The 17,264-nt window shown below is 35.9% G+C and overlaps 1 protein-coding gene across 1 annotated transcript in view; it reads right to left on the bottom strand.

Moving 5' to 3' along the window:
* The window catches only part of LOC110213178 (neuron navigator 3), a 449,693-nt gene that overhangs the window by 11,511 nt on the left and 420,918 nt on the right, over positions 1-17,264 (bottom strand). Inside the window, 5 exon segments of the mRNA XM_020993448.2 lie at positions 352-506; positions 5,324-5,559; positions 7,602-7,770; positions 8,056-8,151; positions 12,392-12,489. Of these exon segments, the coding sequence (XP_020849107.1) occupies positions 352-506; positions 5,324-5,559; positions 7,602-7,770; positions 8,056-8,151; positions 12,392-12,489 (754 nt within the window).

Below are 17,264 nucleotides of genomic sequence, written 5' to 3'. Positions count from 1 at the left end.
GATTCCCTTCTTTTGGATGTTCTCCAATTGTGAATATTCATCCTCAAATATATTACATAGAACTGAACACAATGTATCAGATACAGCATAACCAGGGCAGAGAACATCAAAACTATTACCTCCCTAGTCCTGGACATTACGTTTCTCTTAATGCAACCTAAAATTAAATTAGCTCCCTGGTAACAAGTTGAGCAGTAGAAAGCATCCTTTACATACTCTGAAATCATGATGAAATGTTACTCTTGGTTTATGAAACTCGTGACACCATGGGATCTAAAATTTATCAACTACATGGTCAGTCCTTTTAACCCTAGTTTATCATACTGTGACATTCAAAAAACATTCACATACCATTTGTTATATTTGCAGTTGAGGAAACCATTGAAGATGTCACTCAAAGAGCCAATGTGGTGGAGATTATCAAGAATAATTACAACAGGTAGGTCTGCACCGTTATTATCAGCACTGCATTGTTCAGCTAAGTTGGCTAGGTATTGCTGCAATTCCTTAAACAAACAAACAAAAACCAAGTATAGTAACTGAAAAAAGAACCATAATAAACAACTAGTTATACCAAATTACATATATTTGTCCTGGGAACAACTCCTTATTAAATGAACAGAGAGTACTGCAGAAATAGAGTAAGAAGGAGGGGGATAAGAAATGAGTAAGAGAAGTGGGGAATAGGGAGAATATCACTAGTGTATGGTTTCAGCATTCCACCTGAGTGGTAGCTACAACAGTGGGAGCAAAAGGCACATTTCTGTCACTTCTCCCCCCCAAAAAAAAGAGCTAAAGAAGGATCTTGGATCTCTAAGCCCTTATGATATAATATGCAGGATGAGTCTTGTTATTGGAATATACTAAGTAACTCTGTAGAAACAGAAAGCATTGAAAAATTTCATAAACAAATGTTTGGGTTAATATCTCAAAAAAATAATAAAGTTACACCAAAAGAATATCCCCAAGTGAGTTCTCAGTGATTCTTGTTATGCTTTCACTCAAACTAGTTTCACAAATATAATGCATGTAAAATTTCAGCCCTGGGGCCAGGGATAATTGTATGCTAAGCATCTTCTCCTCCACCTTCTTCCTCTATTTTATTAAAGTTCAATGGAAATCCTGTAATTCTGAAGAGAGACTAAATTTTTTCTTAAATAGGACATTTACAATTATCATTTCTCATTACTTAAGACGGTTAGCATTTTGTAAAGGTATGATCCCTAAGTAGCTTATAATCTACATATGATAAACATTTTTGTTGATTGACTGCTCTCACAGATGGGTAGGCCAGGAAACATAATTAGGTTACTGAGAGTCACCCTAATCAGTAAAAACATTTACATATCATTTGCATATTTACAATGACATTTTAAATTTGCAAATCATGCTGAAGATTGGAGGGGGGAGGGAGTTTTATGATCCTAATTTTCAATAGTCATGTGTACATATAGCCCATTCAGCCATTTCTATCTGTAGCGCTCTATCAGAAACAAAAGCCTCAGGAGAATAAACTAATAGTAACTAGAACATTCTTTTTTTACAGGCAGTGCTCAAAGGGGATTTCAAATTCTTTCATCCGGATTGAAGATAGCTAACATTCTAAATAATATGATGTGTTCTATGTTGAGCCAATGGCTTATTAATGGTTCTGAAAGAAAGAAATATCATTAACCTGGGTTTGAAGTTAAAAAGTTTTTGTAAAACTGCAACAACCACAAAAACCTTTTATCTAATTTTTATATATCAGGAAAGCTGCATTTGACTTAAAAAAGAAAATGAAGCTTATGATTTAAAGAAAATGATAAATAGGTCAACTTATTATCTTTGCTGAGAGATGTTTGACCATTGGTATATTAAAAGAACTGCACTCCTGAACACTGGAAGGGAAAGCAGTGTTGGCCAAACAAAAAAATTGAAGGAAAGTAGATGTAGACTTCATCTGATAGGTCCAACCTTTCTGGCCAGACACATATTTTAACAAACGTAATAAAGAAAGCAGTAGTACTGGAGTTAGGAAAATCTGGGTTCATATTCCGCTTCTGACACCCGACAGTTACTGTGGGCAAGTCATTTAAACTCTTATGCCTCGCTAGGACCTAGCCCCTAGACCATATGCATTTTATCTCTATTCAATTTGAGAATTCCAAGTCAAGCATTTTCCAAGCTGACAAACCCATAGTTCTTCTGTGTGTTTATATATTAGAGCCATAACTACCAGTTTCTATTAGTTACTATATTTTGCACATTGAGGGAAACTGAGTCATTCACTGCCAAGTCCAAACTGCTAATCTCTCCTCTCCACATCCTCATCTCCCACGTCGCTCTGGTTCATCTTCCGAGCATACTATATCAAATGCCACCAACTCTACTCTTTAGATGTTCTCTGATGGCTTGAGGGTAGGCCTAAAGAGAGGAAGGAATGTGAAACACAGAGGTTCCCAAGGCATGAAATATATATATTTTTCCTTTTTCTCTTCTTGGCTTTTTGTTTGAATCTTCTGAGTGAGTGATGTGCTTTTTGCCTTTGTCTAGTGTGTGTTATCTACAGCATAGCATAGAGCCTATGAGCAATTAAACAGTACAGGTGGGTTTTCTCAGAGCATTTTCATGTATTTCATAAAACATTTTGAGTTATTGATTCCCTATACTTCACACATATCCTTAGCTCAAAACCAATTCCCAGGAAACAAGGTTGGTCTTCTCACCAATTGGAATTGTCCCAACGTTGGCAAGGAAGCTCATGCATATCATATGGCAATGGCATGCAGAGAAAGCAACACATTCTAGGGAGCTCTATTTTCAGGCTTCCTTTGTATTGGTCTCTCAAGGAGTTTACAACTGGTTTCTTCCTATCATATCTCCATAGCATTTAATTAGTACTGTGCAAACAATGAATTATTTTTAATTTTTAAGCAGCAGCAACCACATTGGCCAAATAACAGCACAAATTCTTCTCCAATGAAGAAAGAGAAAATAGAATATTTGGAACTATGGAGTTAAAAAAAAGATAATATGCCATAAGGAAATAATACTTAGATGATAATGACTATGGGAATCCTCAATAAGTTAATTCATTTAAGCTAATGGTAAAAAAAAAGACTACTTTATGTGGAATTTAACATTAGTTATTGAATTTCAATAGGTATATCTCTTTTAAAAGCATTCTATGTAACTAAATTTCTCTTAAAATTAACTTTCATCTCAGTGTGCCATGAGCAAATCTTAGGTGAAAGATAATTTCATATAATCTCAGATATGTCATAGGATTATAAATCTAGAACTGGAGAGGATTATGGAAGTCCTCCAGTCTAACTCATTTTACAGTTGACAAAACTGAGGCTTTAGGGAGGTTCAGTGACTTGCCAAAGGTCACACAAATAGTGAGAGATATAGGAATATACATTTATAGAGTGCCGTATACATGCCAGGTACTGTGTCAAGTACTTTTTACAAATATCATTTCACTTGATCAACCTGGGAGATGGGTACTATTATTATTGCCATCTTGCAGTTAAGAAAACTGAGGCAAGCAAAGGTCAGTGACTTGCCCAGGGTCACACAGCTAGTGAGTATTATGTGTCTGAAGCTGGATTTGAACTTGGATCCTCCTGACTCTAGGGTTGGTGCCCTATCCACCGCACCACCTAGCTGCCCTGACTCAATCCTTTCTAAAGAAAGAAAGGAAAGGAAAAGGGGAAAGAAGGAAAGGATGATTTTATGTGAAGATATGTAGACAGGAAGAGGTTAAGAACCTGAAGAATGAATTAAACATTTAATAAAATGTAAAAACCAGTAAAAAGAAGAAAAAGACAGTTGTGTTTATTTCAACCTAAAACAGTGAGTCAAATATCCTGAATATGTATTTGTCCATTAAAACTCCTGCTTATTCCACCAAAGTTAGAATACTGCCAGGTGTGAAGAAAACATCTAAAATCTGTGTGATAGTTGCGTTTAGCTATGAGGGACCCCAGTGTTCTTTATACACTACTAAATGAGAATTGGCAAGTGATTTTTCCATCTTAATGAGTAAAGTGAAGTATTAGGAAGACCCTAACAGAGTTCAAATGTATTTCTTCTAAAGACTCTCTTTGTAGTTTCTTCTGAAGATTTTAGTCATCATTCTCTTTGATGGATACTTAGGAGACTGCTCTGTGCAAAGGTACTTACTGGCAGATATTTTCATTGGAAACTCTCACCCCCCAAAAACCAAAAACAAAAACAAAAAGTAAATGAACAATTCAGTGAACTACCTAATTACATATATTTAGATGGACCCTGTCAATGCCCTTGCAGGTTAGATTATTAACCTATCTAGGGAGATAAAGGAGATTCTAACACGCAAAGTGATTCAATGAAATTCACATTCACTTCCTGCCACTGAAAAAAAAAATATTCAGACATTGGGATGAACCTGTATAATTTAGTTCCTCTGATATACCAACCTACCAATGCTCCAACTCCCCTCCAGAAAGATGGTCATGGTTGACCTAATTTACATCATTTAGGCTGATATAAAATGTATTTACTGAAAATATTTCCCTTTTAGGATGTTTTGCAGCGATCCAAATACAAAGAACAGAAACAAACCTTTGATTCAATATATTTTAAATCTAGACCATGTCTCCTGAAGCCTGAGATAATATTCAATTCCTTTCAGGCAACAGCACTAGGGAATTTGGTTCTGGTCCACAAAAACATTAATAGCCTAATGGATTTGAGGAAAAGAAATGAATTTTCTACCTTTTCCCAGGTCGCCTACAGAACTGTGGATATCCAGGAGCTAATTTTAGCCAAAATAGATCCCAAATGAAACCCTTAGGCTAGGTTGGTACAAAATCCAATTCAAGAAATTCAGGCAGATTTGAGTCAGTTTTAGAAACTCATTGAGTCAAACACCATTATCCCAGCTGTAACTGACTCTCAGTTACCCATCTTTGTTGTGTGTGCATACACTTTAAAATTCCAAGAGTTTAATTTCACTAAAAATTGATGAAGATACTTTGTTCTTTATTTTCTTTTTCTCTTCATTAGAATTGTAGTTTACCTTGCTATATCATCATACATATGTGTATGTATGTTTGCATATGTATATGCACATTTACTATTTAAGAACATAGAGACTAATATTGCAAAAGAAAACACAAAAGTCGTGTCTTATTCAAGTTCCTCTAGGGGAATCCAGAAATATCAAAAAATTTCTGTAGAACTCCATAATGGATGTTGTAACAGAACCCTAAAATCCTACGCCATGATATAAATCATTTAAGAAAGAAGGCATGTTCATGTAGGAGACCGAAATATTTTAACTCTAGCCACTTACCTTACTTGATTTGTGGTCCACATTAAACACAGCAATAGCATCTTCTGTTTTTTTCCTACCAGATTTGGTTATTATATATTCAGCAAGTTTGTTGGCTAAATATGTCTTTCCAGTGCCACTTGGTCCAGACAGGATAATTCTGTGATGCTCCATCAGCAAATTAAAATACCTTTGGGTAATTGGTTTAGGGATTAGTGTATCAAAAACAAAGCTATCCAAACTGTTTTCTTCTACCCCTGAAGAAACAAAGAAACAAGAATACTTCATTGTTTTATAGCTCAGTGTAAACCCAAGGTCAATACATTATTTCTACCATGTTAGTACTTTGTGAAGGGCAAGAATGAAGTTGCTAATGTCTACTGCAAAATACTTCTCTTAGTATTTCTGCCACAAAAACACTCTTGTTATTTTCAGTCAGTGACCATAAGGCAGGGGGAGCAAACAAATGCAAAAAAACAAACAAGCAAACAACAATCTCTACCAATGCACTTAATACCAGCTTCCTTTAAAACCCACTTTGCTCTTCCCTCTATCCTCCCTCCTTGATTGTAATTTTACTTCCCTACTACACGTGCTAGATCTTACAAGCTTATGTGTCAACACATAACTCCTCTCATTCTTATGGCCTCCTAGAAAATGAAGTTCAGCACCAGAATGGAGAGTAAACATTCCAGTGCAATCCCCTTATCTTACAGATGAGGAAAATGAGGCCCAAGAAACATTACTGGACTTGCTTAAGGTCACACAGCTATTAAGCAGCAAAACTGGTATCTGAAAGGATGTTATCTGATTCTTGAGTCCACTGTTCTTCCTACTGTACAATATTCTCTCTTTTGTCTTATTTCATTTTCCTCTTGTCCTATCCTCAACTCTAAGTACCTATCCAAGTTTTCTAAGAATAAGATGTTTCCACCCAATTTTTGTTGTTGTTCACTCATTTCAGTCATGTCTGACTTTCTGTGACCCCTTCTTGGCAAAGATGCTGGAGTGGTTTGCCATTTCCTTCTGCAGCTCATTTTACATATGAGGAAACTGAGGCAAAAAGGTTAAGTGACTTGCCCAGGATCACACAGCTAGTAAGGGTCTAAAGCCAGATTTGAACTCAGGAAGATGAGTCTTCTTGATTCCATGGCTAGCACTCTATTCACTCTATCACCTAGCTACCTTTTCCACCCAATGGATGTGTGAGAACTTCAAACAGTGGCATCCTGCTCTAACCTAAACACTATATCTGGTTCTTTATGAATTATAAATTAATAGGTTTGGAAATGATTTCATCTGCTTTTTAAATTATTATTTTTTTCATTTTTCCTTTTATTTTATTCAAAGACATAAGTCTCATTAATTGGTAGGGAATGTGTCTTAATTATCATCTTCTTTAAAGTGTTTAGTAAGCATACTGTGATTTAGTGAACATGCTATACATATTTAAACAGAGGCAGCTAGGTGACATAGTGGATGGAATGCTGGGCCTGGAGTCAGGGAGACTCGAGTTCAAATCCAACTGCAGACACTTACTAACTGGGTAACCATGGTCAAGTCATTTAATCTCTGACTCAGTTTCCTGCTCTGTAAAATGGGGATAATAATAACATCTACCTCCCAGGTTGGTTGTGAGGATCAAATGAGATAATACTTACAAAAGTACTTAATAGTGCCTGGCACATAGCATGTGCTATGTAAATGTTAGTTATTATTATTTAACTGATCAGAGATTCTGATGTCTAATTCTTGATTAATACTGTAAGGTACCTCATTGCACATTATACATATTTAAATGGGAAATGTGCAGGTCCTGGTGTCCATGAGAAAAAAAAAGTAGATTATAATAGAAGGTATATAGACCTTTAGAAACCAAAATAAATGGCCAATACTAGAGAAGAAAATATAGCAATTTTAAATTCTAGATTAGGGTCTACATATTGGTCTCAGTTTTCTCATCTGTAACCTCTGTAAAAGAAGGTTTTAGACAATATGACATCTGAGGCCCCTTCCAGCAATAAATCTATGATCCAATGACTCATAGTGTCCAACTTTATATCCCAGTCCTTTAAGTGAACAATGGGGAGTCTCTAACCATTTCACTTTCAATTTTACTTCTGTATCCCCAGTGACTTTCTTTTGATGAGATTGTAATATGCTTAAATGTTAAAAAATTATGACTGATGCTTTTTATAAAAAAGTTTTAAAATAAAAATGTGAAAATAAAGGAAAATTAGCATAAAACTAGGCATTGTTGGTACAAAAACAATAGTCCCCCCCAACTTTTTTTTTTTACCTTTAAGGTTCACAGTGATGATGTTATTATCGCCAACAAGATATCCACAGGGCAGCAATTCAGGCACTTCTAGACTATGGGATCTAATTAAATCCCCTATACAGTAGCTAGCGATACAGTCAGAGCTCAAACCAAGACTAGTGGATGTGTCAATTCGGAACACATACTCCTAAAAATGGGTACACACAAAAAAACACATTCAAAACAGGGGTTTAGCGTGTGTAAGATGAAAAACAGAACACAGAGTGGTCTGCAGCAAGTGATCAAGAATTGGAGGAACAGGTGACATGAGAGTAACTAAAGTCCAATAGCATGAGCCAGAAAAGCTCTTAATGAATATTTTAAATTAGGGAGCAAAGAAACAAATCAGCTCAGCCTAGAACAGTGAAGGGGAGAGGGATTTAAAATGGGCACAAATATTCAAACCAATGCTTTGCTATTGTACAGATCCTACCTTGAAGAGACGTCTAATTACACCATCTAATACATCCCACTTGGTTTTTCCACTAACACCAATGGATCCTATCAAGTATGCCTGAGGCTTCTGTTCCTAAAAAAAAAAAAAAGACAAAATAAACCAAAATCAAATTCAGCTGCCAATCATGTTTGATTACTGTGTTGTTGCTTTTTAAATCAGGTACATATTAATTAAGCAACAATTTATACCTTTTTCTTTCTGATGCTAAGTCTCCCTACCTTACCAGCTTAAAAGTATACTGACATCTCTAGTGCCTGATCCCAATATTAGTAGGCATGGAAGCTTTAACCTGTTCCATTTTTCCAGCCTAGGTAAGTTCATCCTTCTTTAAAAAGCCTGGTGGTCCCTTGCTTCTGAGTGTGTGGTGCACCACACCAGTGCTAGACTTGGTGCAGAAAACCAATTATTTTCATCCATGTTGTAGCTCAGACCTCTGAAACTCAAGCAATCCATCAGCTTCTCCAGGAACAGGGAGTACAAGCATATTCCACCATACCAAGTGAGGCCACAGAACGTTAGCACTTACACATTCATATATTTTCCAATATATGTGGTATCTTGGTGATACAAATGGAAAGAGAATTGTTTAAAGGGATTAGAAGATAAAGAAATGAAGCTGTTTAATAGTCCTGTTATGGACTACGGATAGGAAAATCAAGAAAGTGTGGGTACAGGTATATCCCATCTTAAGCAACATGTTTCTGAAACTATTTTTTTTATATTACATTTTTTGGGGAAAAAAATCAGTCAACAAACATTTATTGAATGCTTACTATTTCACAGGCATTATAACAGGGACTGGGGATATAAAAACAAAAGCAATAACATTCCTTGCCCTCAAGGAGAAACTTCCTTACATGACCCAAGAAAATTATTTGAGGACCCTGAATTTACAATACACATTGGTACCTCTTCACGTATCCACTTTGTAGATTATTATATGTACACATGTGTGGTACTTTTACATGCATAACAATAAATCTGACATGGAAAATTTAGAATACAGGAATGGCATGGTAACTGAATAGTGCCTGTGATGGTCACATATATTATCCTACTTATTTTTAATAATTAGAGCTTGGGGCAGCTAGGTGACACAGTGGATAGAGCACTGGCCCTGGAGTCAGAAGGACCTGAGTTCAAATCTGGCCTCAGACACATGACACTTACTAGCTGTGTGACCCTAGGCAAGTCACTTAACCCCATTACCTAGCAAAAACAAACAAAAAAAATAATTAGAGCTCTCCAAAAGTAGAATGGGTAGCCTTAGGAAGAACTAGGTTTGCCCCCATTAAAGTTCTTTAAGGACAGGTTGGAGGTATTTTTTTTTCTGTCTTTTTCATAATGGGCTAGATGAGGCTCCTTCTAACTCCTAGATTCTGGAATTTTGCCATCTTATTACTGAACTGACACTCCCCCTAACTCAGATGCTACCAGAAGCTTTTGCTGAAAGAACTGGAAAATCATTTAGTGTTCCATGTTTCAATGGAAATTTTGTTAATTTCAACTTTTAGGATCATGTCTGAGGTTCTCTCAAACAGGAAGATTTTCTTTCAAAGCTATTATAGTTGCTTGAAGATTGGTCCTTATAAAATACTTTATAAACAGCTTTTTTTTTTAACCAGAAGATGGTTTCAGCTTCATAGAAGGCATCATAGACTCTGGTGTAAATACTCACTTGGGAAAAGTAGGCATGCTTCTACTACTCATGCAGTGAGTTTATGGCTTTGGAATCTTTGGAGCATTTAGTTTGATTATAAATTTAGATGTGTCATGTTACTTCTTAAAGTTAAATTTCTCAATTATGTTAGAACAATTTTAAAGCACTCTGGTTTTGAAGTTGAAAGGCATAAAATCTTTTAGAGTGCAGAGAAAGGAACTGGGAGGAACTGGAAAGGGTCCTAGATTGAAAGTCAAAGGAACCATGTTCAAATCTTGCTTCTGTTACTTACTAAATGGATGAAAATCATTTCATCTCTGTGGACTTTATGTTTCTTATCTATAAAATGAAGCAAGTCAAATTAGATGGGCTCTAAGGTTCCTTCCAGTTATAACTCTATATTTCTATGATGCCATTGGCCTGAGATTCTACAGTAGATATTGGCCTGGGAAGATAAGTGACTACCATGAATAAAATTTGGTGGGTGTATCTATCCAAAGAGGCCAATATGACATGTTGTTCAACTGAGGTATCTATCAATTGGAGAATAGCTAAACAAATTATAGGATAGCAATGGTAGTCATTGTAGATGGTAATGAATGTACTGGAAAACTATCACACTTGTAAGGAATAATGAAAAGTTCAAAGGAACTTAAGATCCTAACAAAATTCTAGAATACCTCATTAAAAGGATGATTCATGAGAACTTGGAAAGAAAGGAAGTCATACCAGATGAAGCTAATTTCCTTTCCGACAGATACATAAGAATTCTGTAGACATATAATCAATATCCATTTGGAGGTGTGGTCTTTGCCACAGTGCTAACACTTCTTATGTTCACAAATTCTATTTTGAATAACTTGAACGAAAGCATGATAAGACCGCCTATCTCATTTATGGATAACATGAAGCTAGAAGGGTGATTAATTAGCTAACGAAATGGGTACCAAAAAGATCTAGATAGGGTAGCAAAGTGGTTCTAATTTAATAAAATAGAATGTAATAAAGATAAATATAAAACCTTGCACTTGAGTTTTTATTAAAAATTGTCTACATAAGTAAATATATCTTAAGGATAGATTTCAAATTCAGCAAAAGTTAAGAATGGGACATGATAGTCTAAATGATAATGTTATCTAATAGAACTTTAACATTGGGGATGAAGGTGATACTCCTACTATCTAGGCCAGACTATGTTTCCAATATCATAATCAGTTTTAGGTACCATGTTTGGAATGGGCATAAACAGTCTGCAGGATGGTCAGAGGTGATGACAAGAATAGTGAAAAAGATTTGAAACCATGCCATACAAAGACCTGGAGAAGGGAAGATTTAAGGAGATCACAGCAGCTGCCTTAAAACAGCCCACCTTTCTAGCTTTAGGAAATTGTGTGAGAGAGAATTACATGTGTTTTGCTAGACTCCAAAAAACACCAGAATGAGATGGGTATAATAACAAGCAGATTTTGGCTCAGTATCTAAGAAAGAAAAATATTATTTGTATTATTGATCACTAAATACAATATTCTGTCAGTGATGGTATTGTCAGATATGATAGGTGACATTCTTGTACTCAAGATTTGAATTGGATATCTGAGATATTTTCCAACATTAAGATTCTATGAATTTTTTTTGTCCTAATTTCCTTCATAACCTAACTCAAAAGCCACCATCTCTTTGAATCTTTTCCTAATTCCCTCAGATTCTCATGCCTTCCTCTACATCAAAAAATATTTTGTGTATATGTGCTGCTCTTTTTGCTACAATATAAGCTTTGTGAGAGAGGGAACCATTTCATTCCTGTCTTTGTATATTCTTGTCTCTTCCTCTATGGCCCCACTTACCACCTCTGTAACTTTCAGGACCATTCTCCTATGTGTGTTGTTTCTGCCTATTCATTTCCAATTATCTACAGAAAAAGGACAGTTTTTGCTTTTGTGTTCTTATCTCTAGTGCTCAAGATAGAGTGAGTTCTTAACATATGACCATTCATTCATTCCTCCAGTGCTTAACAAAGTATCTGAAAAATTGTAAGCACTTAAGGAATCATTGCTGTTTGATTGTTGAACTATAGGTAAAACGCTATCTCAAAAAATCTCACAGGCCTAGTCATTCAGGACTCTGCTTTGGAAAGGTGACAGACAAGTTGACCCATTGGTATGTTCCTAACAAGTGATTTCAGGACAGATGGTTACTCATTGTTTTTTGTTTTCATTTTTGTTTTGTTTCGGTTTGTTTGTTTTTGCATGCAGCACAGTGCTTGGAAACCCCATTTCTTCATTTTGGAAAGCACTAATAGCCACTGAAATAATGCTTCACTTTACAAAGACAATTTTCTACTTTTGTTACCCATAATACATCTTGACAACATGCACGATCTGATATGGTCCTTAACTTCAGTATCGAAGTATGAAGTCAAAAGATCTGGGCTTGGATGAAAACATGCTGTATGAAGAATATGGGAGACACATTTGTATGAGCAATTATCTCATTTGTTTTGTGATCTGTAATCACCCTACATGATTGTGCAAAAGGCTAAGGAAAGGTTTTTGCTGGAATGTTACCATTGGAAATATGAAGAGAGAAAATATTCATAGCTTCAGGGATCTTTCTATGCCCATAAAAACACAGAAGATAGCATAAGTGGAATACCTTTGATCGACCATAGCCCTTGCTAATAGATACTATAATTTTCACGCTGCGGCCATCTTTATGGAGAGTTCCTTCAGTAGCATCTTCCAGTAAAATATCTACAAAACAAGCCACCAATAAAATCAGCATTATAACAAAATGGAATCAGTTGTTTTCAGTTGTAGTTAATTTCCCCCAATTACTTTACATATTGCAATAGGAATACCAGTGCTATAAAGTTCAAATAACTGTATTTGGACCGTCTTTTACATTCTAATCTACTTGGGAGCTGAGAAACGACTGCGTTTTCTTTCTTTTTTAATCAGCTTCTAGATTTAAAAGAACTAGCTCTTACCTTCAAGCTAGAAAGTATAAAGTTCCAATTTTATTATGTGCTTGTCTGTTTGAAGGAACCAATCCTTCTTCCCCCCAGAGCAGACATTATGAGCATAACCACATCTGGGTAAAACCAGTCACTATGAAAACTAGGACATTTAGACAGCAGCCTGCCTTTCCTATCCAATAGAAAACATCCACGTAAAAGTTCTCATGTAATCTATGGACTTGAAAGATACTGCAATAGACTGTCAATGCAAATTATTTTCAAACATTTGGGCACATTCCCAGCTGCGTTACTGCTTGGACTGTCTCTGTAATTGTTAGGCACTGTCATTTAAAATAAAACCACCAAATATTTTTTTTCTTATACAGCAGTATATTAATAGTAATTACTTTATGTGCCTTACATTTACTATTCTGAAATCAAGATACTGTTCAACTTATTTGGCTAGGAAGGGAAGAAGAAAGAATCTCTCAACTCCTTGTTCTATGAATTAGAGTAAGATGCTATCTAATTTTTATACTACTGGGTTTTTAAAAGATCGAAGGCTCCTTTTATTTCTTTGGTAAGACTGGAGGAGGAAGGGGTTGACAGCAGTTATTTCATTATTATAAGGAGTTTCCAATGAGTAAAATTCCTCTGTAAGTTCAGTTGGTTACTCTTCTGTAAGTTATTGATAGACAAACATTTATTAAGTACCTTCTGTGTGCCAAATATTGCATACCAAGAAAACAAGCAAAAAAAAAATTAAACAATCCCTATCCTAAAAGAGCTTACATTCTGTCAGGGGAGATGATACATATGTAAAAATATATACAAAATAAATTGTTATTTGCCCAGACCAAATGAGAAGTTAAATAGCTTCCCTAGCGTCACATACCCAGTATGTTTAAGAGGCAGTACTTGGACCAAAATTTAGCTGATCCTAAAGTCAGCTGTCTACCCACTGCACCGTGCTCCCTCTCATTTTTTTTCAGCATAATTAAAACTCTATGGGGGCAGGGACTGTTTCTTTGTTTTGTCTTTGTATATCCCTAGTGCCTTACAGACACCAAATAAACACTCTTGAATTGAAACGAGTTGTGCTAAATCTATTTATTTTAAGAATTAATAAGGTGAATTAATCCAAAATCATTCTTCCACTTACAAAAAAACTCAATATAGAGACAAACTCAGTATGGAGTTACCCATGCCCTATAGAAGAAAGAAACATAGTGGGCTGCTTCACAGCAAACACACAGAGTAACAGCAGAATATAAGTGCTATGACTCTAAAACCCTAGACCCAAAACAGCCAAATGAACGAGAGATTCCTGATGACAACCATATCATTTTTGTCACTTGAGCTGTTTAGAAGAGGGAAAGGTTATAGAAAGTAGGTAAAAAGATACATTAAAAACTAGACTGATATGACTGAAAAAAATCAGACTAAAGAATGTGGTGCCTTAAGAATATGGAGACACCTTGCTTTGACATTTCAATGGCCAAAAAGCATCTCATCCATGGCTATCATAATACTATCATTCCCTCTCTCTTCCAATGCATTCTGTGCAAGTATTGGTAAGCAATATTTAATTACATTTTTCTCTCCAGAAACAGGCAGTGACTTCAGTCAACTCTCATACCTAAACTACTTTAGGGAAACCTATTAAATCTCCTAATTGGTTTCTCCAAAATCCAATATATCATGGACATTCTTTAGCAGTCAGATTTACCTGTTTTTCTGACAAATGAATTGTTAAATTTTGCCTATGAGGATATCATTTCCTCCAGATGAAACATCATCCCCTTCCTCTCTAAGGCATATTCCATTCATCTTTCAACACTGTGCTTAATGAACATGATTAGATAGGCACAGTGGATAGAGCTCTAGTCCTGGCATCAGGAAGACCTGAGTCCAAATCCAAAAACTAACTAACAAATCAGATACTAACTAGCTGTGTGACTTTGGGCAAGTCATTTAAACTCTGCCTCAGTTTCCTCACTTATAAAATGAGGATAATATATAACATAATAATTGTATCTACCTCCCAGGGCTGATATCAGGATCAGATAATAATCATAATATGCTTAGCACAGTACCCTGGCATATAGTGTGCTGTTCAGTCATTCAATTATGTATGGCTTTTTATGGCACCATAGACCATAGCATGCCAATGCTGTCAATGGGGTTTTCTTGGCAAAGAAACTGGAGTCCTTTCCCATTTTCTTCTCCAGTGGATTAAGGCAACACGAGGTTAAGTGACTTGTCCAGGGTCACATAGCTAGTAACAGTCTGAGGCCTCATTTGAACTCAGGTCTTCCTGAATCCAGGCCCAGTATTCTATCCCCCGAGCCACCTAGATGCCTAGACACATACTATACAATATATAAATATCATCATCATCATCATCATCATTATAGCCCTTAGCGCAGTACCTGACACATAGTAAGTGTCATATAAATGTTATTGTAACTTTATTAGCTCTCATTATTGCATTTTCTGGTCCCAGTTTGATACCATGGTATGAGTATTATCTCTGGAGTATCAGGACCTTTCTTTAAAACCTCTCTTTGATATTTGTTAGCTGTGTAACTCCACAATAATCACTTTGTCTCCTTGGATCTTAGGTTCTTTATCTGTAAAATGAGGGCTTTGGACTAAATGGTCGTCAATGTTCCTTTCACTTCTAAAACTATGATCAACTCATCCTTATTCCATATAGCTATATGTCACTGAATGACTGCTTTTATTATGTCATTTGATTCTAAGGGCCTTGAAGGCAAGGGCAGTTATTTCTCCTTAATGTTTATCTTTCCTGTGTGTACAGCAGTTTTTAAATTAATATTTCTAGCTGATGGAAGCAATCAATGTCAGAGAGTCTAGCCATCAACTGATTGAAGCTGATGGACTGATTACAGAAACAACTCCAGAGTGAAAAACAGCAGGTGTGACATGGGGCGTCACCAAGTAAGATGCCAGCACTCACTGCACTTTTTTCTAATCCAAGTATATGAAATATAATTCCTTTCTCTAGATTTTCACATTTCATGGCTTAGAAATTCCTAAGCCCACCTTTTTCTCATTTACTTTCTTTCTCTCATTAATTTATTAGTGGCAGTGAGTGATACAGGGGATAGAGGGCTGGTCCTGAAATCAGGAAGGCCAGAGTTTAAATCTAGCTCCAGACATTTACTAGCTGGAGATAATAATAGTATCTACTTCTTAGAGTTGTTATGAGGATCAAATGAGAAAGTATTGAAAAACTGTATAGTGCAGTATCTAGTACACACTAGGCTTGACACAAATGCCAGTTATCATCACCAACAATTACAAATTTTATTTTTGTTATGTAAGTCTCAGTGTCCTTGAATTTGTGAATATTAAAAAGTCTAACCTTGAAAACAAGAGTAATGATGTGGAAAATCAGATCAAGGTGACTTTTTACTTCATGACAAGCTTTAGTGGTAAAGATCATTTCATATATGGCCACCAATGGCAACAGAAGTGAAAATATATATATATATATATATATATATATATATATATATATATATATATATATATATACATATACATATATATACTTAGCCCAAAAGTAAACAGTACCCATGTGGAAAGTTATGTCTCTTAAGTCTTATTCATGGAAATCAGCAATGTTATACCAGTGAATATTTGAATTACAACATTCCAAAGAGACCTTTCTTGTTCATTTTGTCAGTGCTATGAGGGTTCCTTGATCAAACACTTCTTTTCTTTCTCATTCATTGATATTTTCCCCCATTTCTTTCCTACTCTTCTATTTCATCCTTCTGAGTTCTCTTGGTCTTTAGTATTAATTCTGCCCTGCCTTTAGTCCCTGGAGCCTGGGAGATGTTTCTTGGCTTTGCTCTCTTGCCATCTCTCTCTGCTGATCATTCCCAGATCTATCCAGCCATAGTCTCTGGCCCGAGCTTCAGTTCCACATTACCTACTGGACATTTTCAATAGGGTGTACCATAGGCATCTCAAGCTCGCCATGTCCTATGCAGAACTCATTACTGTTCCTCTAATGCTTCCCTCTTCTGAACTTCCCTATTATAATGGAGAGTACCAGCATCTTCCTAGTAAACCAGACTTGCAACCTCATCCTCAGCTCCTTACTCTCATTCCCACTACAAATCCAATCCTTTGGCAAATTTTCTTATATCTGTCCCTACTACATCTATCATATAAATCCCTTTCTCTCCATTCTCTCAGCCAACACCCTAGTCTAAGACCTCTTTACATCTCACCTGGATTTTTTTTTTTTGCAACAGATCCATAATTGGTCTTTCAGCTACAATTCTCTCATCCCTCCAATCCATCTTCCACTAAGATGCCAAAGTGTTTTTCCTAAAATATAGTGATGACCATGTCACCTCCCTATTCAACATGCTCCAGTGAATCTCTGTATCCTCCAGGATCAAATACAAACTCCATTGTTTGGCATTTGAAGCTCTTCATAACCCCACCCTTTCCCAATTATTACATGTCACTTCCCTCTATATATTCTTGGTATGGCCACATAGTCTTTGCACACAATGTTTCATCTCC

Source organism: Phascolarctos cinereus, unplaced genomic scaffold (genome assembly GCF_003287225.1).
Source record: "Phascolarctos cinereus isolate Bilbo 61053 unplaced genomic scaffold, phaCin_HiC Scaffold_1;HRSCAF=81, whole genome shotgun sequence".
In the NCBI taxonomy this organism is placed as follows: Eukaryota; Metazoa; Chordata; class Mammalia; order Diprotodontia; family Phascolarctidae; genus Phascolarctos; species Phascolarctos cinereus.
Note: the sequence above shows the minus strand (reverse complement) of the source record. Positions and strands in the feature narration are given on the sequence as shown.